The sequence below is a fragment of the Cavia porcellus genome, unplaced genomic scaffold (genome assembly GCF_034190915.1).
Source record: "Cavia porcellus strain 051 isolate PalLab524CR breed Dunkin Hartley unplaced genomic scaffold, mCavPor4.1 scaffold_12, whole genome shotgun sequence".
Taxonomy (NCBI): domain Eukaryota; kingdom Metazoa; phylum Chordata; class Mammalia; order Rodentia; family Caviidae; genus Cavia; species Cavia porcellus.
This window is the reverse complement of record NW_026947495.1, coordinates 62,389,534-62,417,142: the sequence shown is the minus strand read 5'-3', so window position 1 is coordinate 62,417,142 and position 27,609 is coordinate 62,389,534. Positions and strand designations below refer to the sequence as shown.

At 35.6% G+C, this 27,609-nt stretch overlaps 1 protein-coding gene across 2 annotated transcripts in view; it reads left to right on the top strand.

The window, feature by feature from the left end:
• Chn1 (chimerin 1) overlaps nucleotides 1–27,609 on the top strand; it is a 187,412-nt gene that overhangs the window by 25,896 nt on the left and 133,907 nt on the right. For both annotated transcript variants that reach the window (XM_063259331.1, XM_063259332.1), the window contains 2 exons: nucleotides 18,042–18,080; nucleotides 25,260–25,315. In XM_063259331.1, the coding sequence (XP_063115401.1) occupies nucleotides 18,042–18,080; nucleotides 25,260–25,315 (95 nt within the window). The remainder of the gene's footprint in view (nucleotides 1–18,041; nucleotides 18,081–25,259; nucleotides 25,316–27,609) is intronic.

Genomic DNA, 27,609 nt, shown 5'->3' with positions numbered 1-27,609 from the left:
GAGTTTTAACTGTGTTTATGTAAGAGACTCCTTGTATTACTTTAGTCACATGTTTCTTCATACAGTTTTAACCAATACTGAGTTTCTCCACTGTATCCCGTGCTTGATGTGTGTATATGTATGTGTGGTTGATATCTTACCCATTTTTGTTAAGCTGTTTGCTGTGTTCACCATTCATCCTATTGAAAATGCCAGGACCTTATGAGGAAATGTTAAATTGTAAAATGACAAAAAGGAATATTATTGTATAATAGCATAGGTTATAGCATCTGAAGATTTTGTGTGAAAATAGTCACATCTGCATATATTTGCTTGAAAATTTCTTTGATGTCAGGTACCTCATGGGTCAAATTTAGGAAGTGTTAGCAATAATGACTAGTATTCATTTATCTAAGTGTCTTTCCTGAGGTCAGATTACGTTTAGAAGCCTGAGTAGAAGCAAGTTTCTATCATTGCCATGTACACATTTCAACACTGCGTTGCAAGGCCTAGTGATGCAGGTCATCATAGTCTTGAAACACACATCACACTGGCAGAAGATGCATAATTCTTTCTCCTCCATTCCCAGATATAAAGCTCCCAGGCTTTCTTCATCTTTGACTTTTTTTTAGGTCTGTCTTGTTAGAAATATCCCTGGACTGACTTTCTGCAAATAGTGTCCCTGACTTGGATGTGTGTTTTATCAGCTTCCATTCCAGATTTCTGCCCTTTCTAAGAAAAATGTTTTGTGGCTAGACTTCCAGCAGCCTCAGTTAGTTTACCAGGCAAGAAAACCACACTGTCTAAGGAACCTAAAACAGTTAATAACCTGTTTTATATGCATGTTTTCTGTTTTATGATCTAGCAAAATGTTGAGTCACTATAGTTCTGCATACCATATGTTGGAGCACAACTGCTAGGAAGAAAGCCGGGAGGCTGGACAAAAGCTTGTTCAGCTGTGGAAAATACCAGTGAGTTTAGTCATTTATTAAGCATTTTCTTTCTAACCCTGAGGCTTTTACTTTAGTGACCCCGTGTAGCAGAATTTGTTATTGAGGAACTAAGGAAATTCAAGGCAAACAGTATTACGTTATTCTGGGTCATTAGGAAAGCCATGAAAACTCATCATTTTCTTTGTATATTTACTGATATAAAATGATAATATAACAGTAGAAAAAAAGTATCTGATCATTTATCATCCCTTGCATATTAGGAACTTTTTAGAATCTTCATCTAAAATTTTCAGATGTGCTAGTAAGTACATTTTTTGCATTGTTACAGATTTTACGCATATTAAGAGGTATATTTTCCTATTCCTAGTCTTCTGGTTGCATAACTGAATCATAATTTTTCCACCTTTCTCTCTAAGGGTTACATAGCTAAAGCCCTCACATGGTAATTCGTAGCTTCAACCCCAAACACACTGCACATAGATGTGCACTCTAGTAACCTTTCTTTATGGCTTCCCTGCCTCTTTCTTTTTTAGAATGAGAACTGTTTCAAAATCTTGCTTTCTTTGTCCCAACTTTGTTTGTCTGAATGCTACATTACAAAAACTATGACTGCTGCTCTGCCACCCACTTCATCATTTTTCTTCGCAGTGTTGGATCACTCATTTTTAAATCACTCCCAGCAGAAGTGACTCAGAGTTTAAATACTGCAGGAAGTAGGAATTTCAAGATTATGCAAAGTATATCTGCATATTCCAGTGAGACTTTTTGGCTTAGGAGAGTTTGAAGTTGGGAAGGCATTGCTATTCGTGACCTTATAGGAAGAACTCTTTCATAAACTGTAGACAGTAAGTGTCCTTTGTCATTAAGCCAGTCAAGATAATGAAATGTGAGGATGTTATCCTGTATGGGAGCTTAAGGAGGCATTTTTAGACTTGATAGGTTTAATAAGGTGGGCATTCTTTAGGTTTAAGAGAATATCCTCAAAATTTTAATGTGGCTTATGCTCAAATTTGAACTACAAGGAAACCAATAGTAACGGTACTTTAATAGCATCATGAATGGACTTGAACATAAGGGATACCAGCTTCTCTCTGCTGTCCTTGGAAACTGGCCTAGAAGTAGATACCTCAGGGTTTTGTTCCTTCTTTAGCTTAGTGGTGGACCTTTGTAAACACCTGAAACACTTCCTCAGACATCAGAATGTACTTATGAATAGTTGTTCTGGATTTTATTCTGTTCCGGGAGGATCCTTAGATTTTTCTCCCATGAGTCCCCCTCATTTGACTCTGTATTTTGGTCCCTTGTTACTGCTTTGATATTAGTAGTTGTAGTCTCCTGGATTTGTACTGTTTGTCTCATTTCTAACGTAGCGTGCCTTTATTACATTGCTGCATCAGTAGCAATTATGTGTGTGAGATCTGAAGCTGTGAGATCTAACTACTGACTCTGCTGCTGGGGACTTTTAAGTGGTAGTTTGTGCTTTGATATCAAGTACTTTAAAATTATAGTAGAAGGCACAGTTTATAAGGTGGTTTTGAGGCACAAACAAAATAGTAATTATAAAATCATTTAATAAGAGCCTTGCACATTAGAAGTGTTCAGTTCAACAAAACTTACTGTTATGTAGTAGGTATTGTTTCTGGCTAGTGATTCTCAAAGTTTTTCATCTCATTGTACTCTTAAATAGTGTTGAGAACCCTGTGGATCATTTGCTTATGTGAATTGTGTTTATTGCTTTTTAATGTATTTGAAATGAAAATTGAGAAATTAAATACCAGCTAACTAAAAATGTAAACCTATCACATGTTGGCATAAATAACATATTTTATGAAATTTAATTACATTTAAAAATATTTTTTTAAAATACTGAGAAGAGCAAACCAGGTGTGGTACACATGTTCCAAGGCAATACTTAGGAAGGTTGAGGCTGGGGGATTACAAGTTTGATTCCCACCTGGGCGGTTTAGCAAGACCCTCTCTTTAAAAAAAAAAAAAAGAAGACACACACACATACAAAGTGAGAAGCATAGTGTTCGTGTATATATATATATATATATATACACACACACACACATAGAAGCATAATGTTCATTTATGTTTTTTAAAGCCTTTTTAATGTCTAACTTTAAAAAGGTGGATTCTAATTTTTGCAATCATTTTTTTTGCAAAAATTGTTTTGATTGGGGCATATGAAGAAAGTCTGGTCTGATATGTATTTGGAAAAGAGGAAACTTTTAATCTTTTCAAGTAGTTGCAAATATTGTTTTTGATGTTACACTGAAATTTGACAACTGATAGCTTTTTTGTGTTTTGGTTTCTTTTTGATATAGGGTCTCACTGTATCCAGGCTGGCCTCAAACTCAAGCCAGTTTTATCTCAGTGTCCTGAGTGCTAGGATTATAGATGTGCATCACCACACGTGGAAACAACTGGTAGTTTCTTTTCTTTTCTTTTTTTTTTTGTCTTTTTCGTTTTTTTTATCAGTACCAGGGATCGAACTCACGACTGCCTGCTTGCAAGGCAGGCGCTTATGCTAAATCCCCAGCTCCCAACTGGTAGTTTCTTAAAGGTTATTTGCAATGTTGACTCAGAAACCTTATCAGTGAGTACTTTGTACTCTTGCATTAAAATCCGTCAGTTTGTCTTATATTTGACTGGATCTTTTTACCAGTATATGCTATTATACTGTCATGCCATAGTCATTTCAAACAGATTAGTTAAGCAAATCTAGGGTTAACACATGATATAAATATTTAAAATCATATTTTTTAATACCACCATTGATCTCATTGGAAAGGTCTTTAAATATTAACAATCTGTCAAACTCATGGTAGTGAATAAAAATTTCCTCAAATTCTGATTTTTACTTGAAAGCATGAATTTCATGACTGGCAATAAATACTGTCAGTTATTTTCAATGGAGTGACAAGCTTACTTTATTCATTTTCAAGAAAATATCTATCAAATACCCACGTCTGATTAGTCATAGTTTGTCATTCTTTCAAGTGAAATAGTGTTTATGAAATTTTCAGTTTTTGGCTCAAAGCTCTGATCTCATACATGTTTTTCTTCAAGATAACCTTCATACTTGGTATCTAGTGATGTGCCTTATCACCCCAGTCACAGAATATTAAAAAGATGCATGCCCAAGGGTCAAGATTTAATAAAAATACTAGTTTTTTTTAACTGCTTCATCAAGAATACTTGTAGATGACCTAGACATTATTATTTTTTAACTGTAAGTGTGTGATGGTGAAGAAATACAGTTGCCATTAATCCTGTTAGTGGCAATTAATACTTTGTTTTGGGCTGGGTTGTGAGCAGCTTTTCTCACCGTCACTTCTACACCCTCAGTGCAAATGTCAAGATGGTGAAAAAGGCAAATAACTTCTTTGGAAATGTTTTGACTTTATGATGCTCAGTGACCCACAAATGTCCATAGACAGCACTGAAAATTGCTGTTCTGGGCACTAAGCATTGTGGAAAAATGGTTATAAAAATCCTTATTGTCATCCAACATACGGTCTAGTAGAGACAGAAATAAAAAAAAGAACATAAACTGGTTAAATATATATTGTTTTAGATTATGATAAATACAAAGGAGAATATAGAATACTGGGAATTTTGAACTTTTTTTTTTTAATCAATACCGGGGATTGAACTCATGACCATGTGCTTGCAAAGTAGGGGCTTATGCTGCTGAGCTAAATCCCCAGCACCAAGAATTTTGAACTTTTTAGATGATTAGAACTGAAGCACGTAGCAAGGAGCAAGGCAGAGAAATCCCTGGGGAAGAAGACATTTCAGACTGACACACAGCTGGGTGAAGTGTGTGTCTTGTGTCTGGTGAAGAAAACCAAAGAGGCTGGAGTAGAGTGGGTAAGAAGGTGAGAAGTAGAGGACTCACCAAGGTGAGGAAGATGGATCAGCTAAGGTTGGTGCTTCTGAAAGATGAGTATGTGTATACATTTATTACTCAGTGTCCTAAAAGTGAAGGTTCTGATTGATAGATGGAAACTGAGTCTTACAATTTTGCATTTCTAGCAAATTTCCAGTAATACCAATATTATGGTTCCCTTTGAGTGACAATCTTTGTAGAAAGTTTGTTTTTTGTTCTATGAGAATCCAGTGGAATGACATGTTCTGATTTTTTAAAAATTTAATTTTATGTTGTATTTTGAAAGTAGTAAAGTACAACAGAACAAGACAGAATAAAGCTAACTGAGACAGTGTAGTGAAATTGGTACAGAACTTCACAGCAGGTTACCGGGATAACAGGTATCACAGTATATTTTGTTATCTTTACAGTAGTAGTTCTTTCAAATCACATATATCAAAATAAAATGAAATACAAAACATTATAGAACTTATTAAAACAGAATACTGAATAGAGCAGTACCATTAATCAGAATAAAGTAAAACGGTAATAAAAATATTTGCCTTCAAAGAGATGGTAGAAGGAAATCCTTATTTGCTATGGTTAACCTCCTAAAAGATGCTCAGATTTCTGGTTCCTATTTGCTAAGGGGGGAGGGGAGGGAGATGGGAGGGAAGTAGGAGATGGACAGGGGAGTGGGGTAGCGGAAGTGGGATGTTGGACTCTAGGCCATGCACCGGTAGGTTCACTATTGCTTAGCCAGGAGGCGAGCTGCTATTGCTTGGTTTCCCAGGGTCCTAAGTTCCAACATGGCGCGGATCTCAGGAGACACTGGTGGTTCTCACCCTGGAGGGGCCGCAGTCTGCCACACTGCTGCCACTTAACAGGAAGGGGAGCTGCTTGCTTGGCTTCCCAGTGTCCTAAGTTCCAACATGGCGCGGATCTCAGGAGCTGCTGGTGGTTCTCCCCTAGAAGGGCGGAAGTCTGCTACACTACAGCCACTTACCAGGGAGGGGAGCTGCTTGCTTAGTTTTCCACTCTGACTTGTGTTTTAACATGATCGTAAATATTAACAACAGGAGCAGGTCTATAATTCCTTATCCAAAACCCTGAGGATCAGACATTTGTTAGAATTCAGGATTTTCCAAATTTTAGAAGGGTAATAAATTTCATATATGTATGTGGTGTATTTTATAACATACCCCCAGGATTATCTGAGGTGTTACTCTGTAATTACTCATTAATATTTTTGCAGAGAAATGAATGATTACATTCCGTGGGGTAGAGACTATTCTCACATCCTTTCAGGTGAGGGTTTTGCTACCAAATGAATAATAAAGACTTACAAAAATAGTTTCAGGTTTTAGTCAGACCAGGGTTTGCTGCCAAATGAGTTATAAAAATACTTTCACATTTCAAGGCATTTGGATTTCATAGTTGAGAAAACATGGACTTTTGTTGCTGCTATAATTCCACTTAGTGCTCCTTATGTGCCTACGTTGCAGGAACTTCTCTTAAGACAATCCATTACATGTTTATTTTAGGCTTGTTGGATGCAGCTGTCAGCAAAAGACACCACACCCCAGATCTGTGATGTCATGGTTATCTTTTTGAAGAAAAAAACAAGTATCAAATGGGCCTGGAGGTCCTCCTTTCCGAAGAGGTTTTGTGTCTTGGCAGCCTATACTGTCATGTGTGTAGTCAAAATATAGTTAATTAAACTATGCTGAACATTTTATTATACTTCGGGACAGTCACCCTGTGCTTAGAAGTATCCTACCATGCTCATTGTGGTTGACACAATATTACTTCCATATCTGACTTTGCTTTCTTCTTTACAACTGTGTGCCTTACTCCACATTTGGCTCTGCAGATGAATTCTGCAAAATACAGAGAAGTTTTCATTTTCCCCTTAGGAAGTGAGTGGTTTTCTGAGAGACGTTCAATTGAAATGTATTTGGAAATTACTATAAGATGGGGAATACTTGTGATGTCAAAGTATTAGTAGTAGGAATTTTTATCTCTCTTATTCTCCATAAGATTTCGTAGAAGAGTTAAAACATACTATTTTCTGAGCCCATGTCACTCTGTCTCAGTAAAGCTAGAATACAGTGATATAAGGAAAACTTTGAAAGGTTTTAATGTTCCCTGGCAAAATGATATATTGGCTGTCATCAGTTGGGGTATCCTATTGTGAATGTGTTATTAAATCATACAATTTATTGCTTATTCCTAGAGAATGCGATTGTATATTACTTTTCTAAGGGCAAGATTCTTGTTCAGGTGGGTCGTTGCTACAAAACTGTTTTGAGTGTGGGAGAAGCTTGGGTTTGGAATAATTTGCCCCAATGAATGAACAGTAAGAAGAACACTGAGCTTTTTCCTTTAAGAAAAGAGCAAGGGAGATACGTATTGTGTCTGCTGAAGGAGGTGAGGGCATTTGAGATAACTGAGTTATAATTCTTAGAAAACTGCCTAGGATGCTCACCAGTAAGAGTATAGTTTTAGCTGGTTATTTTCCAGAACTTATATTTATTTTAAAAAGAAATTCTGTATAGAGTATTCCTGGGATTACATTTTTAATATCCAGAAAATGTTGCCTTTGGGAAATATATTCATATATGTTTAAGATACACATGTATATTCTTTTAAGGATGAATTACAAAGAATTAAAAAATTTTAAGCTTACTGAATTTTAATTTTAGACCTGTGAGATAGTTTTGTAGAATGGGTATACTTCATTGGCATTGAATTTTGTGTGTTTACTCTATTTTCTGGCATAAAGAATTTCAGGAAGTTCATCATATTATTAAAGGTGAATGTTTTTGCTTACCCAACAAAGTCCCAAAGAGCCCATTGGAAATGCTGAAATGTTATTGAGATACCTGTACTTGGCTGTAGCTCATCTCTACTTGAACTTCCATTTTAGAAATTATGTGGGTAGCAGCCATTCACCTTTTGTGGATCTTCCCCAAATAGTCAAAAACAACATAGTATAGTGATGCATGTGCCAGGGATATAGGTCAGTGGCACAGTACCTGTCTGGGTACCACGAGGTCATGATTTCAATTCCCAGTACTCCCCCCCCCCCAGAAAAAAAGAAACATTATGGTGCTGCATGCATATACTTGTTTATAGCAGCACAATTCATGACAGCTAAATCTTGGAAGCAACCTAAAGGTCAATCAACACATGAATGCATAAAAAAATACAGTGTTTATATGCAATGGAATATCACTCTGCCATAAAGAAGGATAAACTTGAATCATTTGTAGGAAGACAGGTGCACCTTGAGACCATAATGTTAAGTGAAGTAAATCAGACACACAAAGTTAAGTATTTCATGGTTTCTCTTATATGAAAAACTCAATGTATAAATAAAGAGCAAAATAAAACAGACAATAGGAAAAAAAAAGAGAAAAAAGTTATTGAATTGCAACCTGGCTGATGCATCTAAAAGTATACTTTGATTTAGTATAATTGTTGCATATGTTTATATATGGCTATTTGCCTGTTAGTCTGGCTATTAATCTCTTTATGATAATTAATTTGATAAAGACAAATTAATCTGATGCTGGCAAAAAAAATTAAAGGGATTAGAGGGAAAGGAGAATAGAGAATTGAAATGTATTATGTACAAGTGCTAATTTCTCACAATGAATGTAATCATTATATGCTGTAAATACATACTAATAAAAATTTAAAAATTAAAAATAAAAGAAAATATCCAGAAAAAAATTCTGTGGGTAGATGTGAGGAGCTCCTGTAAATATACCAGCATGTTAGGAAAATATTATCAGGAATTATCAAGTCCTTTAAACAGAAAACCCCAGAGATGTGTCTTCTGTGTCAAAGAAATAGTAGGTCAGAAAAAATGCGAGCCATTGCCTTGGGATTGAGTTGTGTGACCATTTCCTGTTCCTGTAGCTCTTTTGTTCTGAGAGCAGAGGGACAAGATTTGTGTGAGTAGAAGGGCTGATTGTGTAGTCTGTTTGCTGGGTCTGCCAAGCTGGAGAGAGGAAGCTTTGCTTAGGTCTGAATAAAAGGCCATGCTTGTTTTTAGAAGGAGGCTTCCAAGCTGGCTTCCATGGCACTTAGGAGGCTTTGTTTAGCCAGGCAGTGGGTTCATGAAGCGTTGAGAACTGCGTTTGCAGAGTGCTTGCTTCTGTAGACCTTTGATGAAGTTACATGTGAGCACTATAGTTACCATGGTCTGAGAAGTATTTTCCCATACATTAACAATTCTGGGTCATTATTCTCTAAAGAATTATAAATAATTATCTTTGGTTTAAAAATAGTTTATTTCTGTCACAATTGAGTCATGACACACCAGTTTTCAACTTGGAACATTTTAAATGACTTTGTTGCTTCTAAGGGTGAATTTGACCTGATTTGGCTGTGACTTTGTAGGGTGAATTTTAATTATCTGTTTAAATGCCTTATTTCCACATTTGGAAAAGGAAAAAAGTTTAGTTAGGATATGAAGTATCTAGAAATCTAGCAAAACTCATTTTTTACTTCCTCTTTAATTTTGAATTACGTATGTTTTCATGAGCCTCTTTATTTTTCCTGTGAATTTTTGTTTTCCAGTAAATATATTCCTTTTAGATTGAAGAACTTGGTTGTTTTCTTTGTGATATTTACCTATTAACAATACTTGTTTGGTGTTTATCATTTATATACTTTAAGGATCACTTATTGCAGAAGAGTTTTGTGGTCATAAGCATGTCATTAGTTTGGTGTGTCCAAATTTGGACAGAAACAGGACAGCAACAGGTGAAGATTAAGCATTAATGCTTTGCATTTTTTGGACTAAAACGATAAGGCAGCCTCTTGCCAGTTGGTAGAAAGGTGTGTCTTCATTTGAAGGGAAGAAATGCTATATCCGTGGTAAATACTTTTTTAATGGATATCAAAATTGTTAATTTTTAAGCCAGAGGTAAATCCAAAATGAATATACTTTAAATATTACTTGTACAGACTGCCTCCACCCTCCCCAGTACTGGAGGTTGAACCCAGAGCTTTCAGGACGGGGAAGGAAAGAAGAGATGAGGAAAAAAAAAAGAACAGAAGGAAAAGAAACAAAACTTTTGTAAATAAAGAGGGAAAGAGAGGTTGATGGGAAGGGAGGAGAATAGGAAAAAAAAAGAAACAAGATATATCATGTACAGTTACAAATTCTCTATGATGATTCTTATTAAGTATATCTAAAATTTACCGATAAACATGAAAACACAAAATGAATAATTTTGAGTTAGTGTCTTACTGTGTCACTAAGTTGTTCAGGTTGGGTTTGAATTTGTCCTGTCTCAACCTGAGTGCTGGAATTACAGGTGCCACCATGCCTAGCTTCCTTTATTTTTGAGTGTTCGTAAGTCAGTAAATTTCATTTAATACCCAATTGGCTCCTTTTTGAGAAAATCCATCATATTGTTTAAAAGTTGTAAAAGCCTTTGGTTTGAGCCTAAAGCAACAAATAGCTTACTTTTAACATTGCAGTCTGCTTTAGGAAGAATTGCTAATCTTTTAATATAGAAAGATGAGCAGATTTAAATTGCACTTGATGCAGTGTTGCTCCAAACCAAAGAAAGCATAGACATAAATATATAATAGTACATAATACTATATGTGATGAAAAGAAATAATTTTCGTTGTTTTCAAAGATGAGTCTTTTTTTTTTTTTTTTTTTTTTTTGGTACCAGCGATCAAACTCACAACCTCACACTTGCCAGGTAGGTGCTTAAACCACTTAGCTAAATCCCTAGCTGATTCAAAGATGATTCATTTTTAACAACACCTTAGGTATACTGGAAGTACATAGAGTCTAGTTGGAAAGAGCCAGATTTATTCAACCAGATAATGCTTTAATCTAAAAAAATTAAGACATTTAGTGAAATTTACAAGTAGATTTAATCTTTTTAATCAAATGAACACTTTTGAGTACTTCCTAAGTAGTTCTACTGTTGTAAAATTATGTCAAGATATTGTTTTAAATATATTTTATTAGGGATTTTAAAAAATTATTGACTAAAGGCACAGATAAATATCTTAACTTTTAATATTTAAAGGAAAAATGGATATTCTGAAAACATTAATATTTTGAGAAAAAACAGCAGATTGTAGGCAGAGTTGCATATAAATCTATATGTTTAAATTTTTAAATCCCCAGCCCCTTTTTATTGCTTTTTTAGCTCAGCAGCACAAGCGCCTGCCTAGCAGGCACAAGGTCATGAGTTTGATCCCCAGTTTCAAAAAAAAAAAAGCAATAAAATTAGAATTATTTTTCATAAACATGATAGTGTATGTAAAAATGTATTTAGATGAGATTTTGACACACATTGTTCTAGCAATTAACAGAAAATTTAATTTAAAAATTGTTCCGTTTTCCTTAATAAATGTTTGACATTCAGCAGGGTCAGTACTGAGAGCAGAACACACTTGCGCGCGCGCGCGCGCGCGCGCACACACACACACACACACACACACACACACACACACGCCCAGAGCCAGAGACCGCAGACCCAAAGACGTGCTTCTGCTGATTTGAGGTGATCTGCACCTCGCCCGGGAATAGGAGTTCTCTGGTAGTAGATTGATTTCTGGAGCCCAAGCCAACCAGAGCTTCAAGGGGTATTTATTAAGGGACACTATCTGAATCCATGTTTTCTTGGTCTTGTAAGTACTAAACACTTTTTAAAGTAGTTTTTTTTTTTTTAGTCAGCGCAAATATATTCATTCATTCAAAAATACACACAAATGGGGCTGGGGATTTAGCTCAGCGGCATAAGCGCCTGCCTTGCAAGCAGGCAGTCGTGAGTTCGATCCCTGGTACCAGTAAAAATGAAAAAGACCAAAAAAAAAAAAAAAAAAAAATACACACAAATATGTGTATTCCTCCTACCAAAAAACCCAAAAAACAAAAAACACTCCCACCACTAGAAAAACTCTTCCTGGTTCTGGAAGAGAATAATGCCCCAAGGCCACATTATTCTGTGTGATGGGTTTTACCCAACAATACTGCTAAGAGAACTGAGAAAATCATTGCTCAAAATACTGTGCTTTGGCTGGGATTTAGCTCAGCGGCATAAGCACCTGCCTTGTAAGCAGGCAGTCGTGAGTTCGATCCCCGGTACCGGTTTAAAAAAAAAAAAAAAAATACTGTGCTCTGGTCGTTAATATGAGAAATCTAATGAATCTAAATCTAGATATCACTACTATTCTTGCCCTTTCCTTCTCCTTTTTACCCCTTCCCCTCTCCCTCCCTTTCTCCTTGCCTTTGTGTTTTATGAGTCAGGATCTTGCTATGTAGTCTAGACTGGACTTGATCTCAAAAAACCTCCTGTTCAGCCTCCAAGAGCTGCAATTACAGGTATGTGCCACTAATGCCTATTACTCGTTTAGTATCCACCTTTGTGGTTCTTCATATTCTCTCTCCTTGCCAGTCTCCCCCATTATATACATGCATAAAAATATATACACACATATCTCTCATTTATTAAAATTTGAATTTAAGGCTTATCTGTAATTTTACTCAGCACTAAAAAACTCATAAGTTCTCATAAGTTTACACTGTGAACTCCTTGTTCTTTGTTTTTGATGAAGTTTTATTAATTTTTTTCTTACACTTTATGTATTGCTGTAGAATTTTGCAGTGTATCACAGAGGAGAGAATGTCTGAAGCATAACTTAGGTTCTAACTTTCCCCATGGTTGGAGGTGAAGCTGCCCTGCCCTCTTTTTAGACCTTACCTAATACCAGTGATTTTTAGTTCATTGCTTTTCTATTCCTTTGGGTTTTTTTTGTATTTTTACCGGTACCAGGGATCAAACTCAGTACTGCCTGCTTGCAAGGCAGGCGCTGAATCCCCAGTCCCAGTTCATTGCTTTTCAATGAAGTGAAATAGTTGTGAGTTTGATTCCCTGATGGTTAGTGTGGAAGAGTATTTTTTCATGTACTTATTGACCATTTATAAGCCTTCTTTTGAGAAAAGGCTCTTTGGATTGGGTGCCTGTTTTTTCAGTTGAGTTGTTTGGGTTTTTGCTGTTAAATCTCATGAGTTCTTCGTATATTCTGTATATGAATCTTATGTTAGACGTATGGTTCACAATGTCTTCTCCCATTTTGTAGGTTGTCTCTTATTTTCCTTATGCTCAGCCGTCCCATGGTAAGGTCATTTTAAGTAGCTGCCCACAAGTCTAGCTCTCGTTGACAGTTGTGCCCTAGTGAGAAGACTCTGGGTCTGGGTGGCTTTTCTGACAGAATTCAAAAGAGGCAACCAGAGCCCTTGAGACCTCTGGCTGAGGCCAAGAACAGACTTTTGGTGCTCATTGTCTGTTGATAACTTTTTTTTTGGTAAGGTACTACTCTGCTAAAAGAACAAACGATTTCTTCTTTCCCCTTTAATTAAATAGCTGAACTGTAACTTGCCCCACTTTACTCTGTACCCTGATTATGCCAAGGAAATCGTGGCTTAAATTAATCATTCTCAGAGTTTCAGAGTTTCCACAAGGAACTCCCACTTAGTTAGCAGATAGCTCAGTATCTTATTTAGGCAGCCTGCGTCCCTACAGTTGAGCCCCTGCAGGCGTCCTTAGTCCCAGAGGGGTCCTTCTTCCAGATGCCAGCAAGAAAACTCAGTATAATAGCACGTAACTTCCCTTCCTTCTTGTTATTTTCTATCAGTGTAGAAGAGCATCCCTGTGCTGTTGTTGACCGGTGTTTGCTTGTAGGATGTCTATGTTAGAATGCAGGTGGGGTCACAATTGTGACCCCAGTGAAGGGCCAGACTTGCAGTGTTCTACATTCATTTTTTGAATTCGTAGTTCAGTACCAGGGAGACTGAGGAGGTAAGGGACACTTCTGATCCTGCTTTAGGCTGTGCCAAAAACTGTCCTACCTAGTCAACCCCAAAGTCAGCACTGTGGGACCCCAAGCCACCATTTTCAATTAGTCTTTCTTCCAGACTGTTTTGTGTCAGGCATGTCCATGCCTCTTCTTGCCAGGGAATTTGATTCAACCTCTAATTTTAAATCTCAGGAATGTTTTCTCTTTCCAAAGGAGATTAAGGTTCTAGAAAATTAGACTCTCAGACTTTAGCAAATAAATCTGCCTATGAAGAGGCTGAGGCTGCTCTGAGCCATTGGACTTTGCCCTCCCAGTGCTGGCCACGCCTGTTCCCAGTCCTCAGGACACCAGACACTTGCCCTTTGCCAGTTACGGGAATTGTCAGGCAGCTTTGCTCTCAGAGTTAACCTAAGCTTGATATCTAAGATTCTTGCCTCTAACCAAGAAGGAATGTCACAGTTTTTAAGTGTACTTCTTCAAAGCGATCTCAGTTAACACCTATTAGATACTGTTTGAAGCTTATTGTACATATTACCAATTGCTCTCTGGAGACTTGTTCTAGTTTACACAACCAGCAAAAAATAGATTGCTAGGAAAACACTTTTGTTTACTTATCTGTTGTGGTGCTGGGAATCAAACTCAAGGCTTTGTGAATGGTTGGCAACCACTACTGTGTCCCCAGTAGAAAAAAGTTTAGAGCTCAAATTATGTCTGAAATGTCACTAATAATTAAATTATTCTTACATTAGACTCATACTTTTCTCCCAATGTTTCTTGGCTGTTCACTAAATATTAACTTTGTGTGACTATGTGATTTGTGATCTGTAGTATTTTGAATGATATCTTTTATAATACAGTCCGTGTAGAGTTGAGAAAAAATAAGAATATAGGACTTAGATCGTTAACAGTGTCTTGAGGCTTATGTAGTAATACTGTGTTTTGTAAGCACTTTTGAGGATGGTGGAAGAAACTGCTTATTTATAAGGTCTCCTACATGCAAGGTGTTTTATACTGTATGTAATACCTAATCTTAATTCTCAAAGAAAAACTGCTTTTACTATTCCCATTTTTAATGATACCATGGTTCCATTTCTAGATGAAGAAATTAAAGCCAAGTGTGGTAGTACCTGCCTATAATATCAACTAATTGGGATGCTGAGGCAGGAGGATCATAAATATGAGGCTAGCCTAGAAACTTTGTCTTAAAATTTAAAGGAGCCAGGGATGTAATTGAGTGAAACAGTAAGTGCTTAGCATTAGCATCCATGATGCCTTGCACTCAGTTCGTAATGCCAGTCCCTCATCAGAGAGGTAATAACATTATCAAAGTCACAGTCACAGCAAATAAAAGTTGATGTTTCTCTAAGAGACCATGGCTCACGCTGGGAACATAGTTCCTTAGAGTCAGGACTTTTTAAGTATTGACCTATTTGTCTGTTACCTTCTTTAAAGTTGTAGTGATCTCCAGGAGGCCCTGTGCATGCTTTGCACAGGATTTGCAAAGAAGAGTTAGGTCCAGATACAAAGCAAGAGGCATAATTCTCCAGACTTCCCTTACCTCTGAACTTCGGATACTTGACTGCAAGCTGGTGGGGGCATTCCTAAACTATAGTCCAGGTCTCTAGCTCCTTAAGGGACTCGCAAGACAGATTAAATTTACCCATGGGAAGACACACATATTCAGAGTCCAAGAGAATAACCTAAGTAGAGCTTCTGTCCTATCTTTGTGGAGTCAGGACACCTACTCTTCTTGAATTTTTGGGCGACAATACACGGGAAATGCTTTCAACTAGGAAAACTCTCCCACGCAAAGTACTGAGAGCTTATATTGGGGTTAAATTACATTCTTGTGGCTGATGGGTTGCCCTTCTGTTTGATAAACTACTATCTACCCAAAAGCCCCATCCTAAATCTCATTGTTACTCTGGCTAGTCTCAGGAAAAGGTTATCTTTGCCAAGGGCAAAAAGCAGTTCACTTCTGTGGCCAGGTTAAACTCTACTACACAAGAGTCCCTGTCCAGTTGAGTGTCCACTGCCTGTCTGACTGCACACAGTGTTGCCCCTTTAATGGGTGGATCACTTTATCTTGTGCTTTGGCGCATGGCAGGGAAGCTGAGGCATGCGTGGACCATACGTGAGTCTCAAGGGTATAGTTTTACCCTGTCTTTTATAAACTCTGAATCAATCAATGACCACTCTGTAGGATTTGTATATCAGTGAAATTATAAAATGACTTCAGTGTTTACAGAAAAAATTTTCCTAGTATTAAAAATATATAAACAAGGGCTGGGAATTTAGCTCAGTGGCAAAAGCACCTGTCTGACAAGTGTGAGGTTGTGAGTTCAGTCCCCAGTACCAAAAAAATGTATAAATAAGTCTATTATGATTTTTTATTCAGACAAAGTTCAATAAAATTAACCCTTACAGGGGCTGGGGATTTAGCTCAGCGGCATAAGTGCCTACCTTGCAAGCAGGCAGTCGTGAGTTCAATCCTTAGTATCGATAAAAACGAAAAAGACCAAAAAAAAAAAAATTAACCCTTACAACATACATACACACCCTAGCAGAGGAAATATTATATATACATATCAGCTCTCACCAAGGTCATATTTTGTCTGTACTTTTTCCTATCGCTGGGCAAGTTCACCTAAACTGAGTGTTTTCCTAAGTAATTGTTTATTACTTTACATCAATCTTCATTATTTACATGCATATTTATAAATTTACCTACTTGTTAGTATTTCTTTGTAACCCTGAAACAAATGTTGGGCGGCATTTTTTAGGTCATTTGCAAATTATTCAGTGCGCAGTGAAAAATTCAAGTCTTGTGACGTGCCTGTATCCAGCTGTGGTTGAACTGTAGCTCCTCCTTTCAGCTCCTCAAAGTGTCCTTTTTGTGATCTATTTAATGCCATGTGTGGTGGTGGCGGTGGTGGTGGTGATTTTGCTGTTTAAAGAGCCCCCCTAGCTAGTGTTGCAGTTCTATCTGATGTTCCTCAAATGCAAAAAGACTATAGTGCATCTCATGGAAAAAATACATGTGTTAGATAAACTTATGGCAAGAGTTATAGTGCTGTTGGCTGTCAATTAGATGTTAAATCCATAGTAGGTTACTAAATAAGATGTTGCTAAAGGAAAATACATAAAACTAAGGTTAGATACCAATTGCTGAAAATGTCATGACTGAGGCACAGGAATCTGTTTCACATAAGAGCAGTGGTTCCGTATGTTTCAAAATTCAGTGTTAGTGATAATGAGAAGCAATTGTATTTGCTGTCTTATTTATTGAGTGGTTTTTTTTTTAACTTTTTAAAGCAGACTTTTCCCATTGTTTTCTTATATGTCTTATTAATGTCTTGCTGTGTGTCCCTCTGACTCAGTGTTTGTATGGTTTATGATAACACATCACTAATAGAGCGTGAGGTTGTATTTTAATGCTTGGGAATGGAGGGTTGTGAGTGTTTTGATTCTGTGACTGATTTACTTGAGGTTCATGTCATTTTTTTCAGTAAGCTTTGGATTTTTCTTGCCTCCTTGGACCAAGATTTTTAGGACTGGGTTTCTTAACTGGTCATTTTAAATGCCAACAGAGCTAGGTGATGTAGCTGGCTAAAGCTTTCCATACCCGAAACATAATGCGTGTGCTGATTTAGCTATAGTCTTGCAGACTGGGCTCTTACCTGCCCAAATGATCCTTAGCTGTGATTGCCTTCCCTTACTCCCCTTACTCCACCTCCCTTCCGTGTTTGTCTTCTGCTTCTTCACACTGCCTCCTGTCCACACTCAAGCAGAGGGAGGGAAATGGCCTCGAAGAGCAGATGTTTGCCTGCGGTTCTTTGTGGTTCCCTGGAGACACTACCACGGAAGTGTTTCTCATTTCCTGAGGTTGATTGTCCAGGACACACGAAGACCGCAGTCTTTACCCTGTTGCTCTTTTCTCTTCATGTTAGACCAATTACATGGGATTCCTCCAAATGTAATGGGTAAAAACAGAGAAATACTTGGTATTTTTGGAGAATAAAATTTTCTGGTCAGTTTGCTTGAAAAAAAAATCCAGTAGTTTCAGGGAGCTTTCAGTGGAATAATTGTTAAACTCTCCCCCACAAAAAAATGACCATTGACTCTTACCTCAGTGGTTGTGAGAAATGAGCTTTCTAGCAGCAAATACTAATCATAATTTTTATGATAAGCAGTTGAATAAATACATTAACTTCCCTTTGAACAGTGTCATAAAACTGTATTGCAAGAAAGAACAAAGATTAAAAATCTTCAATATCTTTTAGTGCCTAGCATAATACCTAGGACAAATAGAACTCAACCATATATACTAAAGATTAAACATCTTGCTTAACATATATTCAGTAATATAAATCTGTTTGTTCTTTCAGATGCTGATGAATATAGGCCTCCTGTTTGGAAATCCTACTGTAAGTATACAAATAAATTTAATCGTGTGAGTTATAGTGCTTTATAAATATTAGAAAAGTATTAGTGTTATTAGATATAAAGATTCATTTCATTGAATACTCACTGTTGAAAAATTTAATTCAAAACAAAGTCTGGGAGTAGCAGTAGCATAAAAGAAACAGTTACGGCGAAATGAGTATTTCTACAAAATCCATATGTGATTTGCGTGTCTGGACTGCAGCTCGTCCCTCCATTTGTGTATTCCAGGTAGTAGAACTTGAATTCACTTGTTTAGCATGGCTGATAAAACTAATGCAGGGACAGCTATGGATTCAAGCAATATAACTGTTCTGATCCTGACTCTGTGTGACAAAAGGAGTCTGTAAACGATGGTGCTAGAAGGCTGTCTTAGCAAAAGGAACAGGTGAAAGCCGCGAAAGAAAAGTCACCGTGTAAATAAATAGTTGCTTTCTCAAAATAAAAAAGGATTTTTACTGTGGTGCTGGAGAAGGGAATATTTGATTTCTGCAAGGTTGTTTAAACTTTGTATTAGGATAAGTATTTCTTCAGTCTACATTCTTGATTCTTTATTTTCTTTTCTCTATTTCCTAGGAATATTATTTTATCAAATATATTCATGAGATTTTTAAGAATAATATTAATATAATCAAAGTTAAACTATGAAAGCAGTATTGTAGAAACAGTACTATTGATTTTTTGTGTATTTATTGTAGAGTTAGTTGAATAAGCAACATAAGAAACTTGTACTTTAATTATTAACATCTTTGTAAAAGGGAAGAGTTATTATAAAAAAAAAACTGCGTTTTGAAACAGGGCTCTCACTATGTAGTTCTGGTTGGCCTTGAACTCATGAATCTACTACCTCAGTGTACTATTGTAAATTTTGATGTTTGTAAGTTAATAAAGTCTGCTAGCCAAAAGAGGATTACTGTAGTTCAGGTTCTCTTTGGTTTATATTCTCAGAAACAACAAATAGTTTTATTTTCTTGGTTGACACTATGGGCTAATTATAAGAAAAATATGCATAGTCTTTAAAAAGATAGCCATAGGTAATTTTCTTCTCTGCTGGTATCTGTCCCCCCCCCACCATGTAAAGTTCTTAAAGTGTAGACATGACTAATATTCTTTATCTCCCGAAGATTTTGTCTTACAATCTCTTTGGCTAGAATTTCTTTTAAAATTATTTACAGAGTTTCAGTTTACCTTTGACTTAGCACTGACTTGTGCCCTTAACATTTTTAATATAAGGAATATATTAGTTAGTGAGTTTATGGTGATTTTATTTTCATTCTGAAAATAAAATTTATTAGTAAATGTGATATATGCAATTATATTTTCTTTCAGTAGCTACCATTTGTTTTTAAAAATGTTCTTTTTGAATTAAAAACATCATACTACAGTGATATATGGGCACCCATGTTTATAGCACCACAGTTTATAATAGCCAGATCTTGGAAATAATCTAAATGCTCATTGACTGAAGAATGGATAAAAAGGATGTGGTACTTTTATATAATGGAGTACTACTCAGCCACAAAGAATGATAAACTGGACACTTACAGGTAAATGAATGCACCTTGAGAACATATTCATTAGTGAAATGTCACACTTGTGTAAACATCCTATTGTTTCAAGGTGTGACAAGCTGAAAGAAACATGTATATGTGTACTTATATGTATAAAAAATAGTTAAGATATATATATATAAATAGTTAAGATAGTTATAGTACTGATTTCTCCAAGTTCACTAAAGAGAAAGATTTGTGCTGGTATTGTTTGGACAATTGAATGCAGAAGTCTTGTGCCCTGGGTGAATGATTTGCGGATGACAGTGCGTAACGTGTGTACCATTGTTGTCCCCTGATTCTTGCACTTTGAAATTTTGTTGTAGTTTCTTTCTTTTTCTTTTATCCTTGAATAAAATGGATTTAAAAAAAAATTTAAGTGTTCTTTTTGTTGACAGTTTCTTTACTGATTTTTTTTTATTTTTCATAGTGACTTTCATATCTGAACTTGCCACCATTTAGAAACATGAAAGAAACTAGTAGAATAGATGATTTGTCTTCTGACTATCAAGTGAAAAAGTTCTGATTCAAGGCCGTTTTATCATTAAACTGTGTTAAAGCCAGATGCAAAGGTCCTTTTTAAAAATCCTTATAAAATCGTGATTAGATCTTCTAAGATTTGAATATGGTCAAATTTTAACTGAGAAAATAATCTAAAAGCTGTATTCTAACAATGAATTGTTGTCACAGTGTGGTTTTCAAAATTCTGATCCCAGAAAAAAACTTGTGATTAGTTTCAATATTTTGTCTTTTCCACTGTCAGTTTTTTTAGCTAGCTATAATTTTTAAGAGATATTTATTGATAATAATTTGATTTCACCTGTTGAATCTTTACATGCTAGTAAAAAAAACTTTGAAGACTGACAAGCCTTTTAAACCTTAGAGACTTAAATTTTCAATAGAGACTTAAATTTTAAATAACTGAGATGGTCAGCCTTGCCTACTACTCCTATAATCATTTTATTTAAAGGCCAGACCTATGTATATATATTTGTTCAGAATTGATAATAGTAAACTACAGTTTTTGGACTGATAAACTATAATGCATGTATTCAGCATTTGTTTTGTTTGATGGGACCTAAATTTAGTTATTTAAAAATTCTCAAAATGGTAGTAAAAATTGAAATAGATTGAAATTTTTAACGAAAGTCAGGCATATTAGTTCATATAAAAAAGTATATATAGATGGATGCCTATAATCCCAACAGTTGGGAGGCTGAGGCAGAGGAATACAGTGAGTTCAAAGCCAGCCTAGGCTACATAGTGAGCCCAAGACCCACCTGAACTACATAGTGAAACCTTATCTTAAAAGAAACCAAAAAAAAAGAATATGTATCAAATGAAAATTTTAGGAAATTCTGATTGTGAATTTTCATTACATGTAAAGATGGCAACTTAATTTTAATATCAAAAGTTGCTATGTGTTAGTTTCTTCTTTTTATCTTTGTCTTTGATATGATAGGATCTGACCACCTTTCTATAGTATTTCTATTAAAAATTATTTTTACTGCAATTCTATAAGAAAGTTATCTTACATGTGCCTCTGTGTGCTTCCCATTTTTGGTTCAGTTGACCTTATGGAAATATAATTCTAAAACCTTACAAATACAAACCAGTAGGGCAATAGAGTTATCAGGTGTAGCTCAGTACCAGCATCTGCCTGGTAAGCATGAGGCCCTGAGGTCAATTGCTTGTACCAAAAAAAAAAAAAAAGACAAAAGAATTATCAAGAAGTCTGATTTGAGGAGTCTCTTAAAGCAGACACATTTTCTTTTCAATATGCTTAGGTTAAAACAGGAGTGTCACATGTAATAAATTAGAGCGAGGTGTAGAGGCTGTGAGAAAGCAGACCTGGAGGCTCAGTTCATTCCCCTTTGTTGTCATATAAGATTTTGGGTACACTTTTTGAGTTTTAAAAAGAAGCTGAAATTTTCTTTTGCTGTTAATCTCTTAATGTTTGAACATTAAAAACTCAAATTTAAAAGCACACAAAACACATGGGAACCTGTTTTGACTTAAGATGCTAGTTTATGATCTCTGAACTTGAATAACAATGAATTGCCTGTAAATACTGAGATTTTGTTATAAGTGTATTGTTATAATCAGGGATTGAAAGGAGAACAAGACAGTACAGGACGCATGATTTATAGTATAATTTATGATAATCACCTAGAGTCAAATACAAGAAGTGCAGGAAATCTGTCCACACAATAAAGATCTAGAAAATCTAGCTGAGAGCCTGGATCCCATGGCAATAACCTGCATGAGTTCAACTGAAAACCTGGAGCCTATGACAGTGCTTCTCATGAGTCCGACTCGAGGCCTAGAGCCCACAAGAGTGACTCATGCAAGTCTGTTTCACGGATCTGCGATGGGAAAGCCCAGAGGTCAGCATTGAAAACTAGAAAGTCTATGCCAGCAAGGTGAAGGAACTGTGCCAGTAGGTTGAGGGTTTTGCACTAATTCTCAGAATAAGGACCAGTGCTCCCCCAAAAAGTACCATAGCCACTCTCAGCAACAGTGCGGTCCCAAGCTCCTCCAATGTCTAACTGAGTTCATATCATATCAAGCCAGCGTGACAGGCTTCTCTTGGCAATTAAACAACACACATCTTCCCCTCTAGAGCTAGGAAGCAATGCTCAAAATAAGGACCAAAGCTTCCTCAAAGTGAACTGCAGCCTTCTCATTGACAAGGTCCCAAGCTCCTTTCATAATGATGATGATAACAGTTCCTATCAGGGAAGCCAGCATGACTTTTCCTCCAGGAGAACCAACAGCTCCAAACCACAACAGTGCTTAGAAGAACCCACAACACTACTCTTCCTCTCTAGGTCTCCTTTTTAAGCTGGCAGCTTACACCACTGTGCTAAATTTCTGGCCCTAGCTGTTAACTTTTGACAAATCATTTAATGATTGTGCCAGTTTAAATTCAGCTCAATTCCAATTCAGATTATCAAAAATTCAAACTAAGGGAGAAGTGCCTGAATTAATTTAACCGTACAACAGTGCTTAATTTTTAATGATCCTTTTGATAGGTGTTCCCCGAATCTAGATTTTCTATATTTTGTCATAAAATAGCTAGAGGCATCCCCTATTTATTAAAAATGAATCTTAAAGATGAGTTAGCCATTGATAGCCAATGAGGAGGCATTTATCTAAACCGTTTCCAAGAAACAGAGCTGTATTCTTTTGGGTAATTAGAAGGACTGAAAGAAATTGAAAAATTTGTAACCTTCTGTGACTTTATGTTAGATAAAAACAGAAAGTTATGCCTCTCGAAACTGATAAAAACAAAGAAATAAAACTTGGATCAGTTCTCATGTGATGATATTGTCACTCCTTTTTTCATACTGGCTTAATATTTGCTTCCTGAGTAGATGAGCACTTAGTGATGACAACTGGATACTACAGTGTTTGTGTTTTGAGCCACAATGAACATTTTCCTTCTCTAGTAACTTGATATTCTTGTTGACTGTCACTTACTTTCATAATTGAGTTTTATGGGTGACAGTACTTTTCAGATCCTTTTATTGACAAAGGAAAATGAATAATCTTTTGAACTACTGTACTGAAGTTAGAAGAAATGGGAACTGAATTCTCATCTTACAGTTTTATTTACCAGTATGGAGGAATGGGCACAAAGAATCCTCTTTTCTTACAAATCACATTTTGGCTTCCCTTAAGGAAAATGGAGATTTACATGTGTCTTTGGATGATGCACATGTACTGTTACCATCAGGGCCACACAAATTTGCTTTCAGTCCTTGCTCTTCCCCATCTCAGAATTGCTCCGTCACATCACCTCTTTAATCTGTTGGTTTTTGTTGTTGTTACTGTTTTGTTTTTTGGTAGTGGTGGTGCTAGGGATTGAACCCAAGGCCTCTTGGATGCCAGACAAACACTTTATCCATGGGCTATGCTCCCAGTCCTTTTCACTGTCTCAAGGAGTACTTTTTTTTGGTACTGGGGATCGAACTCATGACTTCACGCTTGCCAGGCAGGCGCTTATGCCACTAAGCTAAGTCCCTAGCCCTGAAGGAGTATTTTATATTAAAAATAGTATATTAAGTAACTCTCACAATGAAATATGAGTGTCTGAAGCTGTCTTTAATGCATTATAACATATTTCAAACCTTGCTGAGGAAATGCTTTTTAAATTTTTTTGTTTTTTTATTGAGACAAAGTCTTGCTCCGTTGTCCAGGCTAGCCTTAAACTTGTGTTTTGAGCATTGAGATTACAGGCATTTGTCACCAGGTCTGGCTTCTTTTTCAGTTTTTAAACAGTAGTAAAGCTATATATTCTCAATTTCTTTTAAATTATAGCATTACTCTGATGTTTTGCCTTAATGATGAACTTAGATTGCATCGTGGTAATCAAATATTATAAAGAATTTTAAAGTAATTTCAGTTACATATAATAATTTTTCTTTACTAAGCATTTACTATTTACTATTTTAGTACTGGGTATTGTTTTAAACCTTTATACATAGGAAGTTATTTAATCTTTGTAATTATTTGTGAAGTTAAAACTATTACCCCTTTATAAACAAGGACAACTGAAACACTGTACGCAGAGCTCCGTTGTTCCTACCTCATGCGATTTAAGAATTCAAATTCTCACAATTCTGTATTTTACATAGTGTTACAAACCAGTGAATGACATGTTTGTGTGTTTTCAATATATAGATTGTATATATATACCTTAATTGTATATGTTTATGTTCCCATGGCAAATATGAAAGAATATGGTCATAGATGGAACCTATATTATATCGAGTTGAAATGTGTCACAGTATGACAGTTCAGGTGTCTGAGTACTTTATATTATGTTGACAAAATATCTATGTATTTAAGTACAGTATTGACCTAAATAATTTATATATGATTGTATAATTTTAGAACTAGAAAAAAATCTATTCTAGAGACAAACACATTTTTCTGCAACAGCCACATACTCTGTTCATTCTTTTTGAAGTCAAAAAACTTGAAATAAGCCAGGAGATCATGGTAGTGTCAGTATAATTTTCACAGATCTATTTCCAGATAGATCCGCTCTTAGAAAATTTTTTCAGTATCTGGTTTTCTTTTGCCACATTTCTCTAGTTGAATAACTGGTAGCATCTTTGCCTCATAAAAGTGTTTTTAGGGGAAGAACATACTTGAAGATAAATTCCTGTGGTGTAAATTAGAAAAACAATATGGGTTGTTACTTCTAGGCTATAAATCTTAACTTTAGTTTTAGCTTTGGCACTTAATAATATACTTTAAAATATTTGTAGATGTTAAACCATTATAGGTTTATATCAGAGTATGCTTAATATACCCACAACAAATCAGGAGAAATAAGTGATCAGATTATGAAGAACAGAGCTAAATATACCATGTAGGTTTGTCATAAGGTAAAAAGACATTTATGTCGGTATGATTTTTCTTCCTGTGTTTGTTCCTAGACTTGCATTGAATTTAGTTTACTTTGTTTATTAAAATTTTGATTTAATAACATGAAGTGAACCAGTTTTATTAAGCATAAAATGCAGCCAGTTTGATACCCCTAAAATATTTATAAGTTGCACGTAAAGGAGACTAACATCTTTTAATTTTGCCTTCTTGTAGTGTATCAGCTACAACAGGAAGCCCCTCATCCTCGGAGGATTACCTGTACTTGTGAGGTGGGTGCAACAACACCATGACAAAAAAGTTATTCTTAGTTGTGTTTCCCAAGCTTTAGCCAGCCCCAGAGGCTTGGTTATTTATTTGATTAACTATTTAGAACATTGATTGGCATAATAAAAATGTGGCTGGAATGCATTTTTCTTTTAACATTCATCTCACTTGGCATAATTTTTACTTCTTATTGCAATTTTGGGATATCATATAGAACAACTGTGTAATAATGCAGTTATTTTTCATACATTGTCATATTATTTTTATGTTTTTTCTTAAGGCAAAATGTTAATGTATTTTCATAGGGTTGTAGAATTGTTTTTTCTCTTGAAAGAATATAAATCATGATTTTAAAAATAAAAAACATGGATAATTCATCAAAATACATTATATGTGACTATATGAAAATATGTTCAATGTAATCGGTAATGTGTATTAAAATACATAAAGACTGAAACAGTCAACAATCAACATACTTAGTTGTAAGAATGAGGCAGCAGTTACCCTCAAACACTGTTGATAGACATGTGAGATGTTATAACTTTATGAGTTTTTGGAATATTTAACAAAAATTTTTGTCCACTTTTACTGTTTGATTTACTACCTCAGATTCTAGGAATTTACTCCGAAGTACCTGTTCATATATAGAAGAACATGTGCTCGATTTTTCACTGTAGGACTAGTAGTAATAGCACAATATTGGGAAAATAACTAAATATCTCTGCACAAAGACTGAATATAATACTAAAAAGAATAAGTATTTTAATGAATCAATGGAGTAATTTCCAGGTATAAAATATGTGCCTTTTTGTTAAAAAGAAAGAAACATGTAGGTTAATTTTGCAAAGGAAAAACACAGGAAGGATTAAGCAAAGACCAGTGAAAGGTTGTCATAAGGAAGAGGTGGGTACCAGGGTAAGGAAAGGGATGACAGTGAAATTCCTTGAGGCTGTATTGTTATATATGTAGTTGTGACTCTTCAGCTATGTAAATGTTTCATATAGTCACCTAAAACACTAATTAAAAAATGATTTTTAAAAATGATAAAAACCTAGAAGTAAATAGAAGTAGAAACAAATTAACTGTTATGGCTTGTCCCTACACATTCCCTCAAAGCTTCATATGAGGCTTTTTCAGATTTAGCTAGATCTCGAGTGTGTGACACTGAAATTGATTTATGGTGCAATGCTAGGATTGAGGGCATACTCTTTACAGCCTGGATAAGATAAAAAGGGATATAAAGAGCAGTGGTCACTCCTTGCTTGCTTTGCTAACTTTTGCTCAACATGAACTGTTGCTTCTCTGTGACACTTGTCTATCGTGCCATCCTGTCGTGGAGCCAGGTAATTATAGACTGAAACCTCCACAAACTGTGAGCTAAATAAAATTTTCACCCTTTAACTTTGGTGCTGGGTATTTTGTCTTATCATGGAGAGAAAAGTGACTAAGGGATAAACCTACCAAGTTTATAATATAATCACAAAAAAAATTAGCTCTAACCCTATTATGGGTATTTCTGACTATACAGAAGGAAATATTCTCAGACTGAGAAATCTCCAAAACAAACAACCCACCCACCCACAAAAGGATCTTTAACTATACTTAGATTTGTTTGTAGTGATACTTGAGTAGTCACCCTGAATATTTATGTGTAGTATACAATAGAATAAGTGAGTAAGTAATTATATTGGATTTTGGAGAAGCAAGGTTCTTATGAGATACAAATAAGGGATGGGATGAAATTGGGAGTTGCACTGAGGTATTGGATTTTAAGTAGACATAATTATGTGAACTCAGGTATTTAAAAATGTTTTTTGCTATCTCAGTCTATTGAAAGAGCTTAGGTGTCATTGTGCTGCAGTAAAGAGGAATAAATTAGGAGTCGAGATTTTGGCTTCTTAGACAAATTCCTAATTCCAGATTGTTAGGTAGAAATCTCTGGAACATTTTGTTATGTTAGAAATAAAAAAGTGTTTCATAATCTATCTGATGAAGACATGTCAAAAAAAAAAAAACACAATAAGTTGCTTGCTGAGTGTCCTATAGGAAAATATGGGACAATTTGAACATCCAAAAGAATAATGATAATAATGTATTGCAGTATTGTTCATTGAGTGAAAGAGAATCTTTAAGTTCATGATGATACTTTAAAACTTAGGGCCAAGGATGTTGCTCAGCAGCAGAAGTACCTGCCAGGCAAGCACAAGATCCTGAGTGTGATTCCTAGTATCTGTCCCCCAATAAGTAAATAAATAAGTTAATTAAATTAAATATTTTAAAAACCTATTCCAATACAAAG